Source organism: Phoca vitulina, unplaced genomic scaffold (genome assembly GCF_004348235.1).
Source record: "Phoca vitulina isolate PV1807 unplaced genomic scaffold, GSC_HSeal_1.0 scaffold26, whole genome shotgun sequence".
In the NCBI taxonomy this organism is placed as follows: Eukaryota; Metazoa; Chordata; class Mammalia; order Carnivora; family Phocidae; genus Phoca; species Phoca vitulina.
Genome location: NW_022589729.1, coordinates 25729122 through 25751498, shown reverse-complemented (window position 1 = coordinate 25751498; position 22377 = coordinate 25729122). Strand labels below are relative to the sequence as shown.

At 32.6% G+C, this 22377-nt stretch overlaps 1 protein-coding gene across 4 annotated transcripts in view; it reads right to left on the bottom strand.

The window, feature by feature from the left end:
- Positions 1-22377, bottom strand: part of DENND1B (DENN domain containing 1B) — a 269024-nt gene that overhangs the window by 155334 nt on the left and 91313 nt on the right. For all 4 annotated transcript variants that reach the window (XM_032422402.1, XM_032422401.1, XM_032422404.1 and 1 more), the window contains exons 4-6: positions 16335-16384; positions 14262-14381; positions 123-192 (exon numbers count right to left, since the gene is read on the bottom strand). In XM_032422402.1, coding sequence (XP_032278293.1) covers positions 123-192; positions 14262-14381; positions 16335-16384 — 240 coding nt within the window. The remainder of the gene's footprint in view (positions 1-122; positions 193-14261; positions 14382-16334; positions 16385-22377) is intronic.

Here is a 22377-nt window from a genome sequence, read left to right as displayed (position 1 = left end):
AGAACAACGTGAATGTGCTTAATGACACAGAGCTGTACACTTCAGGATAGTTAAAATGGTAAACTTTATGTTATGTGTATTTTACAACATTAGAAAAAATTGGGGAAAAAAACATAGCTTACCAGTTCCTTAGCCAAGTAATCTGCCAGAGTATTAAGAAGCTTGTAATATACTTCAAACCATGGCAGGTAACTGTAAAAACAAAAAACAAAAACAACAACAACAAAAAAAAACCTTTAAAAAATGTATATGTATATATTATTTAGAGTCAAGAAAAGAGATGACAAACATTAAATCTGTATTATTTCAAACTTAATCCTGGATGGCAGAGAAGAACTATACCCATGTTCTCCTTACTGTTACAGTAAAATTTTACATATTATTTATTACTAGTTTTCACAACATAATGATGACCCAAAGTTCTATTATAAAAGTTATGCACTACACACTTCTGTTTTGTCTGCAGTAAAATTATTTAATCCTATATCATGGTATGCATGGTATGAATGTACCAAAAGCACTCATAGAATAAAAGCTAACCACTGTAATAAAATATAACACAAAATAAAAACTAATTTTAAAAAGCTTTTAAAATAAAGATACAATCTTGTTATTAATGATTACTGAAGTGAGTATATAATACAACTGAATTATGTGCCTAATTATTCAATTATTTTGAAACTGATGTTCAAGTAGGATGATAAATTTCAAAGTAAACATCAATATAAATAACAGAAAGCCTATTTTAAATATTGTAAAAATATATATAACTGAAAATTCATTTTGATTTATTTTACTAGATACAAATATAACTAATTTTTATGAAAGCAAAATACTAAGTCTAAAATTCAATTATACCCCAAAAATCCATACTCTTTATTAACAAATTAAGATATCAGTATATTTAAAATCTATCCAAAGGTTTCATTGTTTATTAAAATGTATGCTTTTCACATAGAAGTATAGTAAACCACAAAAACACCAGTGTAGTTAAGTATCAACAAATATTCATTTTTTTTCTAAGAATTACAACAGGTTACTTTCTAAGAGAAAACAGTGTAATGCTTTTACTACATAACTGTATTTTGACAAGAGTAAATGTATATAACAGATTTAAAATTTAAAAATCAATGAATAGAGCTTAGAAAAACAACATTCTATCTGCATTTTTTCACATAATGTCTGATTTATTAATGGCTATGAAAGATGCTTTTTGATTCAAGAGTAACCTAAAGTCACAACAGAAGAACAGTTGGGTAAAGCACAGTATCTGTATTCAGCAGAATTGTTACAGAGTTCTTTAAAATAATAATTATAAATACTAAGTAATGATATAAAAGATTCCTGTGATATTTTAAAATATCTACTAACTTCTGGTTAAATCTAGCATATCAAAGACATCCATTTATCTCTATGCCCTTTGGAAATGGCACTAAAATGACAGTAAATGAATAAAAAGGGTATAAATTAATAAGGACAAGAGAAATGAAGAAAAAAGCAATAGAGAGCAACACAGGTGAATGGTTTCATAGAGATGAAAAGGAAACAAAGAATGATAACTGACTTAGCAAAAGATAGAACACCAAAACCTAGGTGCCAATAGAAGGGAAAATGACCAGTAGCCAGTATATTTGCATACACCCCCCCCCCCGCCCCAAGGATCTGGAAACACTGATCTGGGAATCTCTCAAAGAAAAAAAAAAAAAAACCCTCAGAGGTCCTACTTTCTTGGAATGAAATCCACCACTGCACATAAAAAGTTTCTAATTCAGTTTAGTGCCTCTATCTTAAATATAAATGAAGAGTCCAACCACCAGATATTTGAGAAAATATATATACATGAATACAAACATAAAAGGAACTCCAAATAAACACAGACAATACAAGCAACAGATGAGAACTCTACAAAGTTATCATTAATATTCTTGGGAACTGAATAAAGAACAGGATACTATTAAATAAAATGAAATCTGAAAAAAAAAGGTGAAAAATATTTTAGACAAGAAAGAACTTTTAGACATTCAAAATATAAAAGTTGAAAAAAATTAAAATTGATAGAAAGATTAGAAACTAAATCAAGAATATCTCCTAGCAACTAGAATAAAGAGATAAACCAATGGACAATAGGAGAATAAATATTAAAATATCAGGCATCAATCTCAACAATTATGTAGCTGACTAACAGTAGTTCCAAAAAGAAAGAAAAGAGGGAAAATGGGAATGAAAATTTCTTTTTAAAAGTTACTGGAAAAATTCCCAGAACTTTAGATATGAATGTCCACATTGAGAGTGCCACTGGGTGAACTATAAAATAAATGAATATCACAGTGAAATTCCAGTATAGGGGACAGAAAAGCACCTAAGAATTTCCAAAGAGAAAAAACAGGTAACATACAAAGGCATTAAGTTCAAAATGCCACTGAACCTCTCAACAGCAATCCCAGAAAGTGAGAAGATTATGCCTTCAAAATGCAGAGGTTAAATCCTTTTGCCCAGAGAAAATACCAATCAAGTATGGAGCTAGATTAACAACATTTTCAGTCATGCTAGGACTCAAAACTTTACCACTTTTGTACTATTTTGGGGAAACTACTAAAGGATGGCTTTGACAAAATGAGAGAGTGAACACTATAATAGGAGACAAATCTAATCCCATGGAAGAACAATTAAATCTAAGAATAAATTGTACAAAGGCTTAAAGAGCAACCAGTCTACAGCCTAATACTAACTAACCAGAAGTTAGTACTGGTATTCTCAACTTTCATATTAAATGATTCAACTCTTTAACTCTAGTGCTTAGATAGCTATTCTACTATACCTCTCACAAAAAAAAGAAAAAGATTACTAATACTATTTTTAAATTTTCAACTCAATACCATGCCAATTACCATATCTTATTTTCTACACTCATTATAACTCAATGAAATAATTTCCATGGAGAATGTCCTTCTACTAAGACACACTACAGTTCATTGGACAGAGTGCCATTTCTTTCATTTGCAAGCATTTCATATTCATATTTCAACTTTTAATGGCCTGAAGAAAGTGTTATTTCAGGAAAATTTCAGTATGTCATGTAGTTCAGATCTGTATGTTCACATAAGATGAGATCTAATCTATTCAAGGAGCATGCTGGTCTATTTCTGTCTTGCTCTCAAGAATTTCTAGATAAAGCAAAATTTATTGATTTTAAATGGTTGCATGTCTACCTGTTAATCCCTACACTGTCATTTCCATCTTACTCAAATAATGCGAAGCCTTTTTAACCTTAATTCTTCTTTCTTGGACCACTATAAAAATAAAAATTATAATAAACACCTCATAATTATCTCATAAGTTATTACTAAGTGAGATGATCTTTTTCTACACAAAATACCTTAACACTCTTTTTGTCTTTTTTTAAGTTTTTATTTTAATTCCAGTTAGTTAACATACAGTGTTATATTAGCTTCAGGTGTACAATACAGTAAATCAAGAGTTCCATACATCACCCGGTACTCATCACAAGTACACTCCTTAATCCGCATTACAATTTAATCCAACCCCCAACCACCCTCCCCTCTGGTAACATCAGATTGTTCTCTGTAATTAAGAGTCTATTTCTTGCTTTGTGTTTTTCTCCCTCTCTCTCTCTTATTTTTTTCCCTTTACTGTTTGCTTTGTTTCTTAAATTCCACATATGAGTGAAATCATATGATATTTGTGTTTGGCTTATTTCACTTAGCATTATACTCTCTAGCTCCATCCATGTCATTGCAAATGGCAAGAGTTCAGACTTTTTTATAGCTGAATAATATTCCATTATATATACCACATCTTTATCCATTCATCTATCGAAGGACACTTGGGCTGCTTCCATATCCTGGCTATTAGAAATAATGCTGCTATAAACATAGAAGTGTGTGTATCCCTTTGAATCAGTGTTCTGGTATTCTTTGGATAAATACCCAGTAGTGTGACTGCTGGATCATGGAGTAGTTCTATTTTTAACTTTTTGAGGAATCCCCATACTATTCTCCACAGTGGTGCACCAGTTTGCATTCCCACCAACAGCACAAATACTCTTTTTGGTGTTCTGGTTTTCTCATCTTTACATTATTAGTTTTCATTAGTTATCTTCCCCTCTCAATTTTCTTTCAAATTGTGAGGATTAACTGAAACAATTTTTATAAAAGCTAACTTATATAAATACAATTTATCTGTAAGATTATTTAACTGTTTTTGAAAATAAAACAGATTGAATTAAATAATTAATATACAGGTCACTTCTCAAAATTTAATAGTTCTTATTTGTGCAAAATGTTTTGTTATCTATATAATTACTGCTATTTTTTGTAATCTTCAAGAATACCAACTCTGGCTGAATTTCATCCTGGTACCAGGCTATGTTTGTTCTTGATTCAAGATATGCTAGATTTTGTTCTCATAGTCATTTTCTTAATCATCAAATTCAACACTCAACTCTATTATGTTTATAGCACTGCTAGACACTGTGATGTTTTATAACTACCTCTAATATGATTTCATCTATAAATCAGACTAACATTATTTTTTATTTGTTTATTGAGAGAGAGAGAATGATAGAGAGAGAGCATGAGAGGGGGAAGAGTCACAGGGAGAAGCAGACTCCCTGCTGAGCAGGGAGCTTGATGTGGGACTCAATCCCGGGACTCCAGGATTATGACCCGAGCCGAAGGCAGTCGCTTAACCAACTGAGCCACCCAGGTGCCCAGACTAACATTATTTTTTTAAAAACTACGGCAACAAAGTTTACACTTGGCATATTTCTCATAGTCATCTCTAAGGCTCCATGATGCTCTGTTATTTCTATTTGGGCAATGTGACTCACTAGTCAATTCTATGTCCATCTAGGGAGTACAGAGCAAAATCTAAGAATAAGACTCTATATGTTAAGATAATTGGAAGAATAGGGAATAAAACTTCTTAAGCACTAACTATGTGTATGAAAACATGCTAGGTACTTTGTATGTATTATCTCATTTAATTATTAAAATAATGCCATAATGTATAATTGACTAAAGTAAAACAACTTATCCAGGGTCACAAAGCTGCCAGATGGCAAGCCTGGGATTAGAACTCTGGTCAATCTGACTGAGCAATATTTGCTCAGGGGTCCACTGTAAATAGCCCATTACCCAATGCAGCCATGCAGTTCTATAATATCCAGTCTTTGAATAAACATGTCCAATGACCATTTTCAAGCAGCTAAATAAACTATGACAAAATATATTCTGGTTTAATCTTAAATCAGTCTACTTATAATTTCTATCCACTGAAGCAAATTCTATCTTCCAAAATTTGTTTATCTAACTAATGTTCAGAGCATTATCTTTATGCCTTTTAAATTATATTTTGCTCATATGGGCAAATTTTTCAGCAGATAAAGATCTGTTTAATTCTTTCATCTAATGTATTGGTAATTCCTTCCAACTGTAGATTTTAGTACTGCTTCTATATTCATCACTGTGGATAAAAGGACATGGCCTGAATATGGTACAAGATCCCTCCCAAAAATCATGTCTATTTACCAAAAATCTAAGTATGACACTTTAACCACTAAGAGGACTCATAACTTCATTATCTATTGTCTAGCCAATATTTTTCTCTCTATATAATTTGTTTATGAGAGGAAGCAGAACAGATTCAAATTTCTACAACACTGCCTGACACACCAGTGTCATAAAGAACTGACTTTAGTTACACACAACATGTACTTTGTGAACATGTACTGATTCTTGGTGATAACAGCTCCTTCTGAAGACTACATATCATTCACATTTCTTAACAAAACATCACATATCAAAGTGGAGCTATTCTATAACCTAGTTGTGCTCCTAGAAATGTCAGGGAAGCTGGGACATTTTCTGTTGCTAATAAACAATAGCATCTAGAGTAGAGTGTGCAAACTGGCTACTTGCAGACTATCTCTAGCCCATGGGCATATTTTGTTTAGTCAACACCCCCTTGTTTAATTGAATAAGTTGCCAACTTCTAAATCTGAGATAATTCACTTAAAAATCCGGATTTTTTGCTCCTCTTAAAAATCAAAAGAACTGGCAATACTGGTCACACATTTTTCACTCTGTAACAAGTACCTAGAGCTGAGTAATGGCTTCTGTCTTTGGATATGGCATGTCCTACCTGGATCACCACACTAACCCCAACTTCTAATTGTCAGACCTATATATCTCATTTGAATCCCTTCCTGGTCCCTGTAAGTAACTGAATTCACAATCTTTGACATGGAGGAACTACTCAACAGGAAGTCCTGCTCATTCTTTTATATGACAAAGAAAATGGTTTGGAGTATACAAGTAGTCAATAATTCAAATATTTTAACAAGATTCCATTGTAAACTTTAAAGACAAAATGTGTGGCAAAAATAACATATATATTATAAATGTTATAGATTTATAAAACATTATAAATTATATAAGCTTACCTCGCTGGGTAAGAAATGTTATTCTCATGTTTTTATTTTTGTGGCTTTTTAGATAATTTTCAAACAATATATGTTCAAAGCTATTTCTAACTAACATATAAGCCCTTAAACTGATTATCAATAAGTTAAAATTTTTTTTCACTAAATTTTATAGACCCCAAGACAGTCAAAATTTGTCTTCTTACAACCAACCACAAAAATCCTAGAAAGGTAAAAAAATGTACTCAACATACTCTAATGACTTAATTTATTTTACCTGAATCTTATAAAACTGAACATGTCATTTCTTTAACAAAGAATAACTGTGACCCTTATAGTCTTGCAAACATATATAAATGTAAAACATTAAGACCAATTGTTTTTTAAAAAGGCAAGAGATTCTTCAAAGTTTAATTATAAGACTATTTTCTTAATTTTTTGTAAAGACATAAGGCAAAACAGAGTACATACAAAGTCATGAATCCACTTTGTGGCAGTAAGAAGACCTCCCCCACACTTGTGCTTCCACTATAGAGCTGATAAAACTTTTACATTCAAAAGTCAAAGGTTAAATAAAGGAAAGGAAATGTTTTTTGTCAAATAGTCAAGTAACCACTAACAGTCTAAGTGATCAGCAGGAACCTTAACTTATAGTAATCAAATAAAACTAAGGAAACTGCCTTTCCGTAGAAAAACGTCTAATGTCTAGAGGCTGTTTTTCTGTCTGGAAAATTGACACAAAATGTGTAAAATTGAAACATTCTGCTTCTAAGGGATTTGCCCAAAGGAAGAGTGTGAAAGCTTCAAGTTTGGTATGAGTTAAAGGGGGGGGGGGGGGAGGAGCAGGAGGGGACTACAAAGGCCCTAAACATCAATCTGTCTTCCTTATTAGGGTATTTCATTTTGAACCCTTCACAACAATTTTATAGTTCTAAAATTATGTTAATCAAATTAGGAAAAAAAGTTACTTCTTGCATTTTTGTTAGCCTGTGAAAGCAATTCTAAATACAAACAATGGCAAGATTTAAATTAGTAATATCTCAGAATATTTTTGAAATCCTGTTAAACTAGGATAGACAAGTCATGGAAGAAGCTGAAGCATACAACCATGGCTGAAAATTCAAAATTACACCTCCACTTTTGTACCTGATTTTACCTTGTATTAAAAATTTTAACCATCCTTAAATGTATCTCATTTTCATTATGACTATCTTTAAAGACCTGAAATATTTGAAACTGTTCAATATCAACAAAACTCAAGAGACATTTATATTTTTCATTTTAAACTTAGCTCATTAAAATACAAATACTAGAATGTAATATGAATGAAAAGATTTTTTTTTTGTTAAGATACATTCAATCATGGTAGAAAAAAATTAAAGTCTTTAGCAGGATATTATAAAGACAACAGGAGAAATACTAGTTTCTATCTAAGAATCTTAAATCATTTAATGAGAATGATCCCTATATAACCAATCCGGTATTATCTCACAATAGAATACCTAAGAATATTGTATGTTTCAATATAAATGCACTAATTTTGCATATGATACAGCTTCATGGACAAGGTATTAAGATTTTTCATATTCAAAAGACATAATATATTCCAGGTAAAGATATAAGTAACTAATTTTAAAAACCATAATCAGAAAGGAAATCATCTTTGTGCTAAATCTCAACTTTCAAGGAATTAGAAAAGTGAAATGACCAACTATCAGATTGAGCATGTTCAAAAACTCTCAGCACTTACAGGGGATTCTATGAAAGCCATAGCAGTTTTTCCAATTTATAAACTGCTTTACATGCATTCATTCATTTAGAAATTGTAACTAAAGACTACAGTTAATTATTTAGTTTGCTATCCAATAGAGAGATTTTTAAATGTGTCTTAACAAGTCTTATAGAAATGATGAGAGTGAAATAACAAAATTTAAGTAACAGTTATGTGTTACAAGTCCTTTATTTTCTTTTTTAAACTTCTCTAGATCATCTAGATTTTCCTGAGTAAAACATATTACTTTTGTTATCAGAAAAACATGGTTAAAGACATATATTTCTGTGTCTTGCTTATGCAAGTATCTTGTCATTTTTCCAAAATTTTAGCCCTAATAAAGGCTAAACTCAAGGAGCCTTAGAATTAAGGCTGAATTCTAAGATCAGGATACTCGCCCAAAACTGAATGCAAACATTACTCCAAAGCTTTGGACAGCCACCAGTTAGTAAACAGAATACCAGCGTAGGTGATTCTCTCATATAACCCCTGCAAGCAGCACAGCCCGTAATTAAAACACACACACACACACACACACACACACACACACACACACACACACACCACTCTAGCCTTCAAATGAAGAGACCTGATTGCCCTAACCAATTCTGTGAATAGTTCAGTAGATAATTCTTCTACCTTCTTTCCCTAGTCACCTCAGAAGATTACTAGTTAAATTCTATGTCTTAGTTTTATATTGAAATTAAACAAATTTTCTTCTACTACATCTTAAGGATACAATGAAATGAAATGAGCAGTACCGAAAAAGAAACAAGTAATAGGAAATAAATTGGATGTAGTAACATTTCTCCTACCATCTCACAAAGTATTTCCAATATGTTAAACATTTTGTGTTGAAATTACAGAGAAACACTAATCTCAGGCTCCAAGATGGTAACAGGAAAGTCATTTCACAAGCAATATTTTTTTCTCTTCCAAAGGTCATTCTTTCACACACTATGACTCCAAATTTCAAGGACACAGAATGAAACGACCCTTTCCATTCTTAATTCTGCTATACCACAATGATCAACTGAGTGCCTTTGAAGTGCCTGTAATAAAACACACTAGTAAAATAATCTCCTATCCTGAAAACAGATGACATATTTTACCTGACAAAAGATGATCTGGTTAAATTCCCACAGTTTTAATATGCTATTTATAGTTCTAACATCTGAGAATTTTAGGACAGGGAGAAAATGATTAAAATGACTCATACATTGCAAAAAATGGATAAATGCTGAAGTGTATAAAGTAAAAAAAAATTGGAGACCTATCTTTCTAGTCTTTTTTATAAGTATATACACTCATATTAATATATAAATTTTTCATGTCAGCTACTTCTTAAAGTAGATACATTTACATACATATATAAATTGTTCTTTACAATGTAAGAACATACCATAAATATTACTTTGACACTTCTCATCATTTCACAATTTTTCATAAACATTTCTGAGTTAGAGTCTGTATTAGTATATAATTTTCCCCAATAGATAAATAATATTCCATTCTGTTTGTCATTCATTCATTAATTTATTTATTAAACAAATATCTATTAAGAATTCATTATGTGTCAGGCACTATTGTAGGCACTGAGAAAATCATCCATCAGTGAAAAAAACAGAGAACATTCTGGTAGGGGCAGGGGGAACTGACCAGGGAATGTACCAAAAATTCCTACTGAAGGACATTTACATCCCATTATTTTGCTATTATAAACCATGCTATAATAAATAACTTTGTATACACTTTACTGCTCACTATTGGGAATATTCCTGATATTTAAAATTCTAGAACTGAGTCAAGGAGTATGAGATTTTATAAATCTGATAGATATTACTAAATTTCTCTTCTAAAGGTTATGTCATTTTATAAAAGTCCCCCACAGTTGACATGACATGTCTGTTTCCCCACAGGCTTATTTTTTTTTATTTCATTTCTTTCAATCTTAATATGCTCATTTCTTTCACCTTTAGTAAGGCTGAGCATCATTCACAGGTATATATACTATTTAAATTTCCTCTATGAATATATTACTCAGATGTTTTCCTTATTCTTCTATTCGGTTCTGTGTCATTAACTTGTAGCTACTTATTATGTATCATAGCTATTAACTCTGTTACAGTGGTTGTAAATATATTCCTACCAGTTCATTATTGGTATCTTTAATTTCCTTATTATATTTGTCATCAAACAAAATCTTTCATCATCATACAGGCAAAGATGCCAATCTTTTTGGCCTCAAGATTCAATGGTAGGCATATAAAGGCACTTATGACTACAGTAATTTTATTTTTATTTATTTTTTTAGAAGGGGGTGAGGAGGGGCAGAGGGAGAGGGAAAGAGACAGAGAGAATCCCAAGCAGGCTCCATGCCTAGTGTGGAGCCTGACACGGGGCTCAATCTCACCCTGAGATTATGATCGGAGCTGAAACCAAGAGTCGGACGCTCAACTGACTGAGACACCCAGGCGCCCCTACAGTAAATTTTTAAAATCAACAATATTTTTTCCAGTACATTTAAAGTTTTATCCTTTCTTTCAACAATTAAATCTAAAGTGGGGGAGACCTGGTCTAGTTCATAGACAAACCAGGACCCAAAACACCATTATTCCCCTTACGACAGCACTTAAGAGATTTGTTAAAATTATTTTCACAGACATACGTTAATTACAGCTTAAAATAGGTATTCTCCTATCTATCACAGCTTTCTGAATAAGTTGCTGAATTCCATTACTACTACCTCTTTCAGTATTAAAACTAAATATTGGCTATTCTCAACGGGGTACACTGCCTTTAAGGACAAAGATTATGTTATGCCATTAAAATCATGAGATGGCAATCTTTTAAAAATTTCCTAGTAAAATCTTGCCATTTGCAACAACGTGGATGGAATGGAGGGTGTTATGCTGAGCGAAATAAGTCAGTCAGAGAAAGACATGTATCATAGACCTCACTGATACGAGGAATTCTTAATCTCAGGAAACAAACTGAGGGTTGCTGGAGTGGTGGGGGGTGGGAGGGATGGGGCAGCTGGGTGATAGACACTGGGGAGGGTATGTGCTATGGTGAGCGCTGTGAATTGTGTAAGACTGTTGAATCACAGACCTGTACCTCTGAAACAAGTAATACATTATATGTTAAAAAAAGAGAAGAAGATAGTAGGAAGGGAAAAATGAAGGGGGGATATCGGAGGGGGAGACGAACCATGAGAGACTATGGACTCTGAGAAACAAACTGAGGGTTCTAGAGGGGAGGGGGGTGGGGGGATGGGTTAGCCTGGTGATGGGTATTAAAGAGGGCACGTACTGAATGGAGCACTGGGTGTTATACGCAAACAATGAATCATGGAACACCACATCAAAAACTAATGTTGTAATGTATGGTGATTAACATAACATAATGAAAAATAAATAAATAAATAAATAAAAATTTCCTAGTAAAAAATAAGTTGGACAGTAGAATTTTCTCAATTTAAGATTCTCCTCTGTTTTTTTCATAAAGCTTTGTTACCTATTTCTTATCTAGTGGAAAGAACTGTCACATGACAAAAATAAACAAACAGAAAAGGAATCTTTTTTTAAAAAAGATAAAATAACCAATAATGCATATTGTGAAATGTTTTCTTTATTGGCATATATGATTTTACTTTTTTATTACATTTATGTAACATAACCTTATTTTCTGCAGGTAAACCTTCCTAATTCAACGAGTACTACAACACTCTGGTGTTCTTCCACATACCCAAGTTTGATAACAATAACTTGATTACTGTAACAGTTTTAGAATCTGTTTCCTACAAATTAATGACCCCTGGTTTGGAGATATGAACACTATACCAGTATTTCAGGAATTTAACAAATAGCTACAGTTCATTTTTTGTGTAAATACTTTTAGGTAATGTAGGCTTTCCTAAATTTAAACAGAAATTTCTGAGAAGGTTTATTCTATAAGCACATTTATAGGGACTATTCTGAACATTTAGTAACTATTTGCTAAATTTTAAGATTTTATTTATTTACTTACTTACTTGAGAGAGAGAGAGAGAACGAATGGCAGGGGCAGAGGGAGAGGGAGGGGGAGAGAATCTCAAGCAGACTCCGCGCTGAGTGCAGAACCCAGTGTGGGGCTCCATCTCACAACTTGTAAGATCACGACCTGAGCCGAAACCAAAAGTTGGACACTTAACGGACTGAGCCACCCAGGTGCCCCACTATTTGCTAATTATTAATAGGTTCAGTGTATTCAAAATATTTTAAAAGTTCAAAACAAAGACAAAGTTTCATCCTCTTTAATTATGACTATCAGGAACTCATTTTGGAGGCAGTGAGGTAAAGTTGTAAAATGCAGGTTCGAATATTATGGAAAACTGATGTCTATAACTTATTCTCAACTGGGTCAGCAAAAACAATAAGAGAAAAAGAAAGACAAAAAATTTGCATGTATGTGTGTGTGCACTCGGAGAGAGAGGAAGGAGAGGAAGAAGCATGTTAACAGTTGTGAATCTCAGTGATGTATACACAAGAGTTTACTGTAGTATTCTTAAAACTTTTCTTTAAACTTGACTTTTTTAATGAAAAGATTTAAAAATTGATAGAAAAAAATTAGAAAGCACCTACAGCTTTGGTCTTTCTATTAGGACAAACCTGCCTTGGGCAGAGCAGATAAGGTTCTACTCCCCTTTAAAGTGTAGCTTTTGAACCTTCAGCATTAAACACAATGATAAAAGGAGCCCTCCTTACCCATTTTCCACATGTCACCCCCACTCTCACTGCACAATCAACTGGCTTCAAATTATAAGAATCAACCTATAGTTTGAAACATAATACTCTTCCAGATAAAACATATGTTTTAAATACAATTATTATCCAAATGAAAGAGTTGTTGCCTAAAGAAAGAATGGAGGAATATCCACATTCTATTACTTACAGTTATAAAGCAGTTAAGCATTTACTTTTAAATAAAGATTGAAGAAAATTCTCCAACTCTAACAAATGTTCTGGGTAAACTTATAACCTAAACTTCAAAGAATGATATGAATGTAGCTAAATAGCAAACAAACATCAATTTTATACCAAAGTTTTCTTTATAACATTTTAATTATTAAATTAGATGTTATTTCTTTTCCTACAAGCATTTCCACAGAATCTACCTTAACCAATATACATATTATAATCACAGTACAGAATCCTATTTTTATGGAATACATCTGGATTTCTGATTCATCAAGACATACTAAGGGGAGCTAACTTTCAGAATCCTTTCTTGTAAACAGCCAGCATCTCAAATCCTAGGTCTACAAAAAGAAGACACAATTTTAACTACCTATTGAATCAAGGCAAATGATGTAAGCGATGGAAGTGGGACAGGTAGGACTTGTGGCAAAGTACTAAACTCATGACACAACTAAACACCCACTGCTTAGTTCCAGCATATTGCTGCTACTGGGAAGTGCAAGACCAGAATTAGCAAATATTCCCATTTACCAAAAGGAATTAGAAACTTGAATTTTACGCAAAATTTCACTAAAATTTATAAAGTTAGAAATATCTTCAAAAAATTTTAAAACACCATATGGCCAAATAAAACATCTCTATTAAACATTTTTGCCCAGAATCACCAGTTTACAACCTTTGCCTTAAAGCAGTAATTCACTTTCAAAAATCCAGGTTCTGGGTCAGTGATAGAAAAGAGCATGTATTAATTTAATTGATTTTTTTTGCATCCTGTTTAATAGGTGATATATATATTATTTAAACTCACATCTTAATATTTAATTTTTCAAAAATAAACCCACAAAAACTAATCTTAAAAGAGCCAATTCTTTCAAGAAAAGTTTTACTGTTACTGGTAAATCTTTAAATCTAATTGATGCTCTATATAGAAGATAAAGTTATTTTTCAATTTACTTGGATTTAGAGAAAACAAATAAGAAAAAAATATTATATGCATATTTTTAAGCATCCTAAGCATAACAAAGTACAAAAGAAAGGCACAATTAATGTATTAATGCATCCATTTTTTTTTTTTACTATAAATACTCACCTAAGGATGCACAAGCAAATTTTGCCTCCTGATGTGAGTCTGCAGAATCCAAATCTCTGTTTACTTTCAATGTCTGTCAGTACAAAGGTAAAATGCTGTCCGACTTGATTTTGAGATACTCTAAAATACAGCAATATTATAAAACTTCAATGTGTTTTCGTGTGAGAATTTTCTTAAAGAAAAACAAAGCAAGAATATATTTACATGAGCCATTGGGTTCACCTTCTCAATCAGTTGGTTCTCAAATCTAGACCTACGTTCTAAAACTAAAATGAGTGTGAAATGTGTAAACAACTAAATAATGAGTCAAATATCACATTAAGTTGTAACCCTTACAGGCCGAGCAGTTAAGTATATACTAACCCCTTAGTAGGGAATCATAAGGTATTTCACTGCAAGTCTGCACATGCCTAGAAGTACTTCTAAAATATTTCATAAATCTGAAAATACCATTACTGAGACTGTTGAACTGAGAAGCAAAACATGATGACTGATTCTGCTCAACTCCAGCCTCTCTTGTCATATTATTTTAAGACTGCTTAGACAGCAAATCAGGCTGCTTTAGCATCCAATGGCAGCCACCACCACCTCTGTTTAATTGTTTCTTCTGTTGACATTCTCACCCAGTAAAGCACCATAGAAATTACTATTGGCATTTTTTAGCATTCTCATCTAGAACTACCTATGTACTGAGAACAAATTTCCAAGCACAAAGAAGGAACACAATTTCCACAGAAAAGCTTACTACAAAGAATTTTAGCTGTTGACCTAAGTATCATGCTATTATAGTATGCGTCACACTGCGGTGTAACGTGCAATATAAACCATTACACTGAATCTTTATCACCATTTAAAATATATAAACACACTTCTTGTTACTGGCTATCATTCTGCCATTAGACAACCATAATTGAACATCTGCTTCCTGGTCCCAAGATAAAATATCTATGACACCTAAATTTTGGTTCTGAAATAGTCACAGGAATTTGTAGAAAGAAGTAAGTTGCTTTATTACCAGTGTGCCAATACTACAAATTGTTTTCAATTGTCAAGAAATACTGCATTTCAAGTGCTGAATATTTCACAAATACACATTTAAGTGGACAGTTCTGAAAAAATTTTTACAAACTTCAAAAACACCTCCAGTGCCCATGTTCACAATGTACTTTCAAAAGCCTTTCTTCCTGTATTTTATCTTTGCTAGTAATTTGTAAATTGCAACTTGAACAAGCACAGCTGATTCTCCAGGAAGGAGGTAAAACAAGGGGTATCATTCATCAGCAATACTTATTAGTATCAATTAGCCTCATTCAGAAGGCATTATCTTTAACATGGTAAAATTTCAGATTTTTACTAATCTTTACTTTAGCAAAGTATTTTCTGAAAATAAATTTTCCTTTAAAACCCCTCATACCATATTCTTAAAAAAACTGATAACAGGGTGTGAAAATCACATGAAAAACAATAAATGATTAGTTTTTATGTTCAAAGGCCTATATATTCTGTGAAATTCCAACTACACACAGGTAATACTCTATTCATTATTTGTTCAGTAAAATACAAACATAATGAGATTTTCAAAACTGCTGGGAGGATTTCCCTGCAGCCTTCCATAATATTGCACTATTTCTATACAGCTATTCTTGGGAGACAACTAGCCATGAGTTTTACAATATCACACAGATGGTCTTTTCAATTAGGGTGAAGTGAGATAGAAACCAGGATATATACATCTAATTTTAAAAGACACAATTCTAAGGCTCTGATTAAGGACATAGTAGTATTTTTTTTTTCTGCAGGTGCTTACAATATGTACCTGAAGAACAAAAGGAAGAAATGGAACCTTAAGACTTCTCCTAACTGGCCACAGTGGAGAAAACAAAAGATATAATCATGTAAAAAGGCTTCTTCCTTTCAAATATTATTTAATTTTAAACCTCTGGTCCTTTTTTTGTTGTTGCTAGAAGCAGTGAAGAGAACATACATTCCTTTTTATTAAAGAACACATGAAACAATTTTAAAGCGCTCACTGGGATGAGCTGAAGTTACTTTGAATGATGGCTTATACTGTACCTTTCAATGTCAAAGGGGAAACAGAACTTGGGCACACTCTGTAGTACTTCCTGCAAATGCAAATTAAAAAAAAAAAAAGCTTTAGAATATTTTAAAAGATGCAGTTAAAACTTTTTCTTGAGACCTTTTCTAGGGGGAAAAAAGTTTGTTTTCTTTTTTTCCTTAAGAAAAATAGCACAGGTTCCTAGACTAAAATAATTGATTATTAAAAAGGAATTAAGTTGGTGCTTTGGCAGATTGCACTGACAATGCCACGGAAGCCCCAGGAGGGAAAGGCCTGGCCTGAAGGGTATTAACACCCTTCACATCCCCGCTGGGATTCCCTTCAACAAGGCCATATGGATTTTACAAGAAGCACCGCACCATATGGGTAAGCTACGTCTGCTGCTACTTGTACCACAGACTAGCCACAGGGACTTCTGACAGATCCTGGCTCGAAAATATAAATGTTGTTTCAATTAAAATGCAGGCAGAGAAAAGGGAATGAAGTTGGCAGCGGCATGAATTACTGAGAGGTATAACAAATCTACATGTCCCATAGTAAAACAGTTAAAAAAAAAAAAAAAGACTTTCTATAGCTAAAGAAACACATTTATATGTTTCAACTCTTGGTAAATTCAACAACAGCAACACTAAGTTTATCTCAAATAACATTCTTTAAAAAAATGTGTATCTAAAAATAAGCCTTTAAATTTAAAACAACATAGCTTCTATTCTGTGCACTTTCGTTTATGGATTGTCTCATATGAAAATCAGTGTTTTAATGAAGCATAGAAAATAACCTGCAGTGATTTTATATAGTCATTATAAAATAATTTTAAAAGCCTTTAGAAATCATACACGTTATAATCATAACAAAATATGAGTAACTGTCAGACACCTGGCAAAAAATAGAAAAAGATTTATTCTTTCATATAGGAAAAACAACTTAAAATTAACTCTGATTCTAAAGTTAAGCTTTAGAATTGAAAATAACATCATGTAAGTTCAAAGTCAGGTGATTTTATAAGACAAAGAGATTTATGAGAATGTTTCCTATTAAAAAAAAAAAGAGCAAATACCTTAATGCAGTAGTTACCCCCACCAAAAATACTACCTCTTTACCAATAAAATTTACATCCAGAGAAATCATTAATACCTGCATATTTAATTCCTCTACAGAAACCTAGTATTGAGTGTTTTAAAGTAGAATTTATCACGTTCTTTTAAAATGTAGACTGCAATAAGGTATTAATTAATAATAAAACATTATAAAATTCCAATGCCAATACCTAAGGAAGCTTCAAGGAAGCCTTAAGACATTGAAGCAGAAAGAAAAGCAAAAAAGCAGTCCTTCTATCTTTAGGGCAAGGTATCCTGCTTTGCTTATGAACACATACCTTTAAAAATATGAGCACAGACCCCATATTTAGAAAAAGCTGTTTTACTACTGAAAAATTTCTGTTAAATGTAATTAAAAGAGCCACTAAACTTGAAATAATTTAAATTACTGAAACTGAAAACAGTTCAATACAAATAAGTTCATTTGTCCATTGCTAATCCTTATCTTGTGCTACAAAAAGTGAAGCCATTTACCATATTTACTATACATATGAACACTATTTTAACATCCCTCCCTGGCAAAGTTGTTCATATAATTTTTGTAACAATAGATACGTATTCAAAACTCACTGTCTACTTCTAAATATACCAAAATTAGTAATATATTTCACATCAGTTTTAAGACTCAAATTAAGAAGAATGTTTCCCAGTTAGTTGCTCAATCTTTCACACCCTCCCCCTCCCTTTTTCCACAAGCAACACACATGCACACACTTCTGCAAAACAGCCTCAGCTCGCTTCCCAACTGGCAGAAGCATCCCTCAGGGGACAAGTCTTTAAACCTCCGCACTCTTTAAAATTCAACCAGCCAGCAGGTCTATAGACTAGTGTATAAACAGTATAGACAAAAAAATCCTCTCTCAGCTTATGTCAGTGACAAAGCAGCTCAGCAGTTGACTGTTTCTCCCCTGACAGTATAAGCTGGGTTTACACAGATCAATAGCTGAAAGTCCTACCTAGCTCCCAGGGCTCGGGTTTTCTTCCTTAATTACAGGTGCTATTCAAACTGAAGTTAAAAAAGAAAAGAGACAGAGAGAGAGGTTGAAGGGAGGAATAAGATACATGCAAAAAAGTTTTTTTATTCTTTTAGCAATAATGTTAATTGAAAATTGTACTTTTATATGTATTGGAAGTGTTCATAAAGTCTGATGCTTCCATTATAAAGTGTTTTTGATATCACACACACATGCACACTAGATGGGGATCCATAGATTATGTGAAAGCTTTAAGATAAAACTCCTCAAAAGTTATGTTTCTGTTTTCTTCAGGCTTTTGTTTTCAGGAAATACCTAATTTCCTCAGCCAAGAAAAATTATTTGAATTTTCTAAGTCATCTCAATTCTCTAAAATATTTTATTTTTATACAAAAAGAACACACTGACTAAAACGTCAAACGTTAAAAATAGTAATAACAAAAGGAAATAGAATATACAATTATGAATAGCAAATACAAAGGGCATACATAAACACACATACATATATATATATATATATATATATATGGCACATATATATATATATATATATGCGCATATACCCTAAAAACAACACATCTACCATCATATAAATGACTGGAAATAAGGACTGATGAAAATTTATACATTGGGTTTTTCTTTTTGGCACTATATCCCAGATCTCTATTAATAAGCATTATGGTCAAATTGATCTCATGAGAGAGAAGAGAGCGAACTGCTAGTGTTTGAGGGGTTTATTAATAACTCTTTATCCCATGAAGCTACTGTTCAGCATTACAAATTGATCAAATAAGAAGGAAAAAGGCATTTAAGAATCTACTTTTTGAAAAAACTAAAATATGCAGCGTTTACCTCCTAATTAAAGTTCAATAACCACAAAGGTCTTAGAATTTCTCAGAGAAAAATCTAAAATGAAATGAGACATATCATTATTGACACCAATAATTGTTTTCCTCTTCTTAAACTACTTCTTCCCTACACTATATTGAAACACTAATGTTCTCTAAGGTTCCATATATTCCTCTCTTCCATGCTGATGAAGTGTATCTGCCTAGGCAATTTTGTTTACATCCACAGTTTCAACTACAACTACCAATCTCTTAGTCTTATAGTTAAGATATTTCTGACTCCAGGATTATATATCTAACTACTCTCTAGTATCAATTTCTGAATGTTCCCTAGACAGCTCAGTTCTTTTACGTGTAGTCCTTATCACCTGGAACAGCAGCACCATCTATCCAGTTACCCAAACCAAAACATGGTAGCTGTCTAGACCCCTCCCTTTTCTTAACTCCCATATATAATCAAGTCCTCTTAATTCAATTCCATAACTATCTCACTCCGGAAGTTCTCAATGGGAGGGCAGTAAGAATTAGAAGGAAGATAAGAAGGTGTTAAGAATCACTTGGGAGGGTTTTTCAAAACACAATCATCACCTACACTATAGACCCATAAGGGTCTTGACTCAGTTCAAATACCATCCATATTTAAGGAATAAGACTAACTGTAACTAACCAAGGAATATACTAACTGTATAATTAAGGAATAAGACTAATGTTAGGGGTGCTTAATAGGTCAGGAATAGTTACTCTCTCATTGCAAAAAGTGACAAGATTTGCTCAGGGATTGGTTAATTCAACATCCTCTTTGAGGACTCCGGAAACTTCTGTCCTTCTTTCTGCTTTGCTGTCCTGTGTTTGTTGGATTTGTCCTCAGCTACCTATACTCATGGTCACAAAATAAGCTGCCAGAGTTCAGCACACCACACGAAGACACAGCAGTGTCCACTGAAAGAAGCATTTCTTTCTGTTATTTCTTTTCATCAGCGAGGAAACTTTTCCCAGAAGTGCCCCCTCGACCCCACAGCTGACTTTCCCAATATATTTAATTAGCCCAGAAGGTCACAGCTACTCCTAAACTAATCACTGGCAAGGGAAATGGTTATCTATGCTTAGCTTAGTCTTAGACTAGTTAAAGGAAAAGTCAAAATTCAAACCTATTCATTTTCTGCTAACCATGATGCATGTAATTTTATATAAAGAAGCTGAAATACCATATTTTCTTTCTTAAGATTCCACACAATAATTTTAATCAGAAAGTTCTCAGGAAAAATATAACACAATTTATATAAGAACAGTTTTCAAATATCCATCATTTTATTCTTTCAGTAACACTTTCAGAATCATCTTGTAGCAACAAGGGGGTCATTTGTCAATTCTAATCTAATTTTTCACAAAGGCCATCCATTCCTAAAAAGGTGATTACTTCACTTTGAATATTATCTCCCCAAATATGTGAAAATTAATTAATACTATGAATTCAAAGAAACATACACTAAGCTGCTTGGTCACAAGCAGACTGCACGGTGCAGAACTGAGATTCCCACACTGTGCACTGAGATGTTTCGGGCGGCATAGCAAACTCACAGGGGCACTGCAAGATGCATTAAATTGTCAAGGGAAATATAGCTACCCTGATAGAGTGACTAAATCAGATGGCATTTTATTAAAAGGTAGAATTACATTAATATGGTAAGATGTATCTAGCTTCTTTAGACATCATCTTCTCATTTTTTTAAAGAAGTTTTTTTTTTTTTTTTAAATTAAGAGAATGTATTTTAACCTTAAAGCCACGGAGTAACTGTCAGAATAACTGAGCCCACTGTGGAATTTTTCTCTTGGTATTTGCTTTCATGTACTATTTCAATTAGAAATAAACTTCTCTTTTGTCATTCCTCCTTAAATTAAGGAAAGTAATGTAAGTCTGTGATTTCTGACACTAAAACTATTTAGACTATGAACTCTGGTCAAATTATTTTTCACTTTCAAAAATTAAAAATGAATTTTTATTGTTGGAAGATTTATATTTGTTTGCCAAGAAGCAAATATATTCTTCTATAAAAAGAACTGTGCTGTTGAAACATAAATTTTAAGGATTTTGGTTCTCTGTGTATCAGTCTTAGAAGGATGAGGAGACCTCTGTGGTCTGCAGTCACTTTAGTTTAACCTACTGCCAATGACAAAGCCTAGATTCAAAGCAGGGCAGAGTGACGTTATAAAAAATACGTATATTCACAATTAGATAGGTGGTTTGCTTGGCCAACACAAGGTATATTTCCCTCATTAATTTAAAAGAAGCATTTAAAAGCCATGAAAGAAAATTATACATATATATGCAAATGGATTTCCAAAGTTTCTTTGTCAAAATTCTACTAAAAACTGCCTTCAAATTTTTATCCCTAGGTTAACTTTAACTTCTAATCAAGGATTGGAATAACAATTATCCTAAAAAGCCACTGAGTTTGTTTTCTAGTTTGTTTTCTAATAACCATATAACCTCTCATTGCTTTCAGACTAATAGCTCTTTGCTTTATTCACCTTATTTTAACTAATAACATTTTCTAGATCAAAGGAAATACATAATAAAATAGAACATTGCCTATAAAACTTATTTGCATTTACAGATACTAAAGTATTTAAAATTGAATGTCAATCATTTAAATCAAGATAAGTAGAATGAAGATAATTAGGAAAATACTTCAATTTTTAGAAAAAAACAAGTTTTACCTCAGTCAACCGATAGGCTACCATGACTTCACCCCGCAGCTAGATGTTGTGTAGGATAAAGGAAATATGATTCCTGATTTTCGGAACAAGGGAGACTTAAGATTAGATCATTACAAAATAGATGCATGCACGCATGTGCACACACACACACACGCACACACACACAGGCACACACACATTAGATGGAAAGTCACAGTGGCCAGGTGCACAGTGTTCTGGAGTCAACAGTTAAAATTCAAATTCCGGCTCTGCAAGGTATTGGCTATGTGCTCCATTAACCTCTTCCAGAAAATGGGCAAAAATTGTTATCTATGTTGTAGGACTGAGGATTTATTTGGGGATTTATATGAGGATTATGTGAGAAATCCACATAAATGATTAGACGATGTCAGGCATATAAAA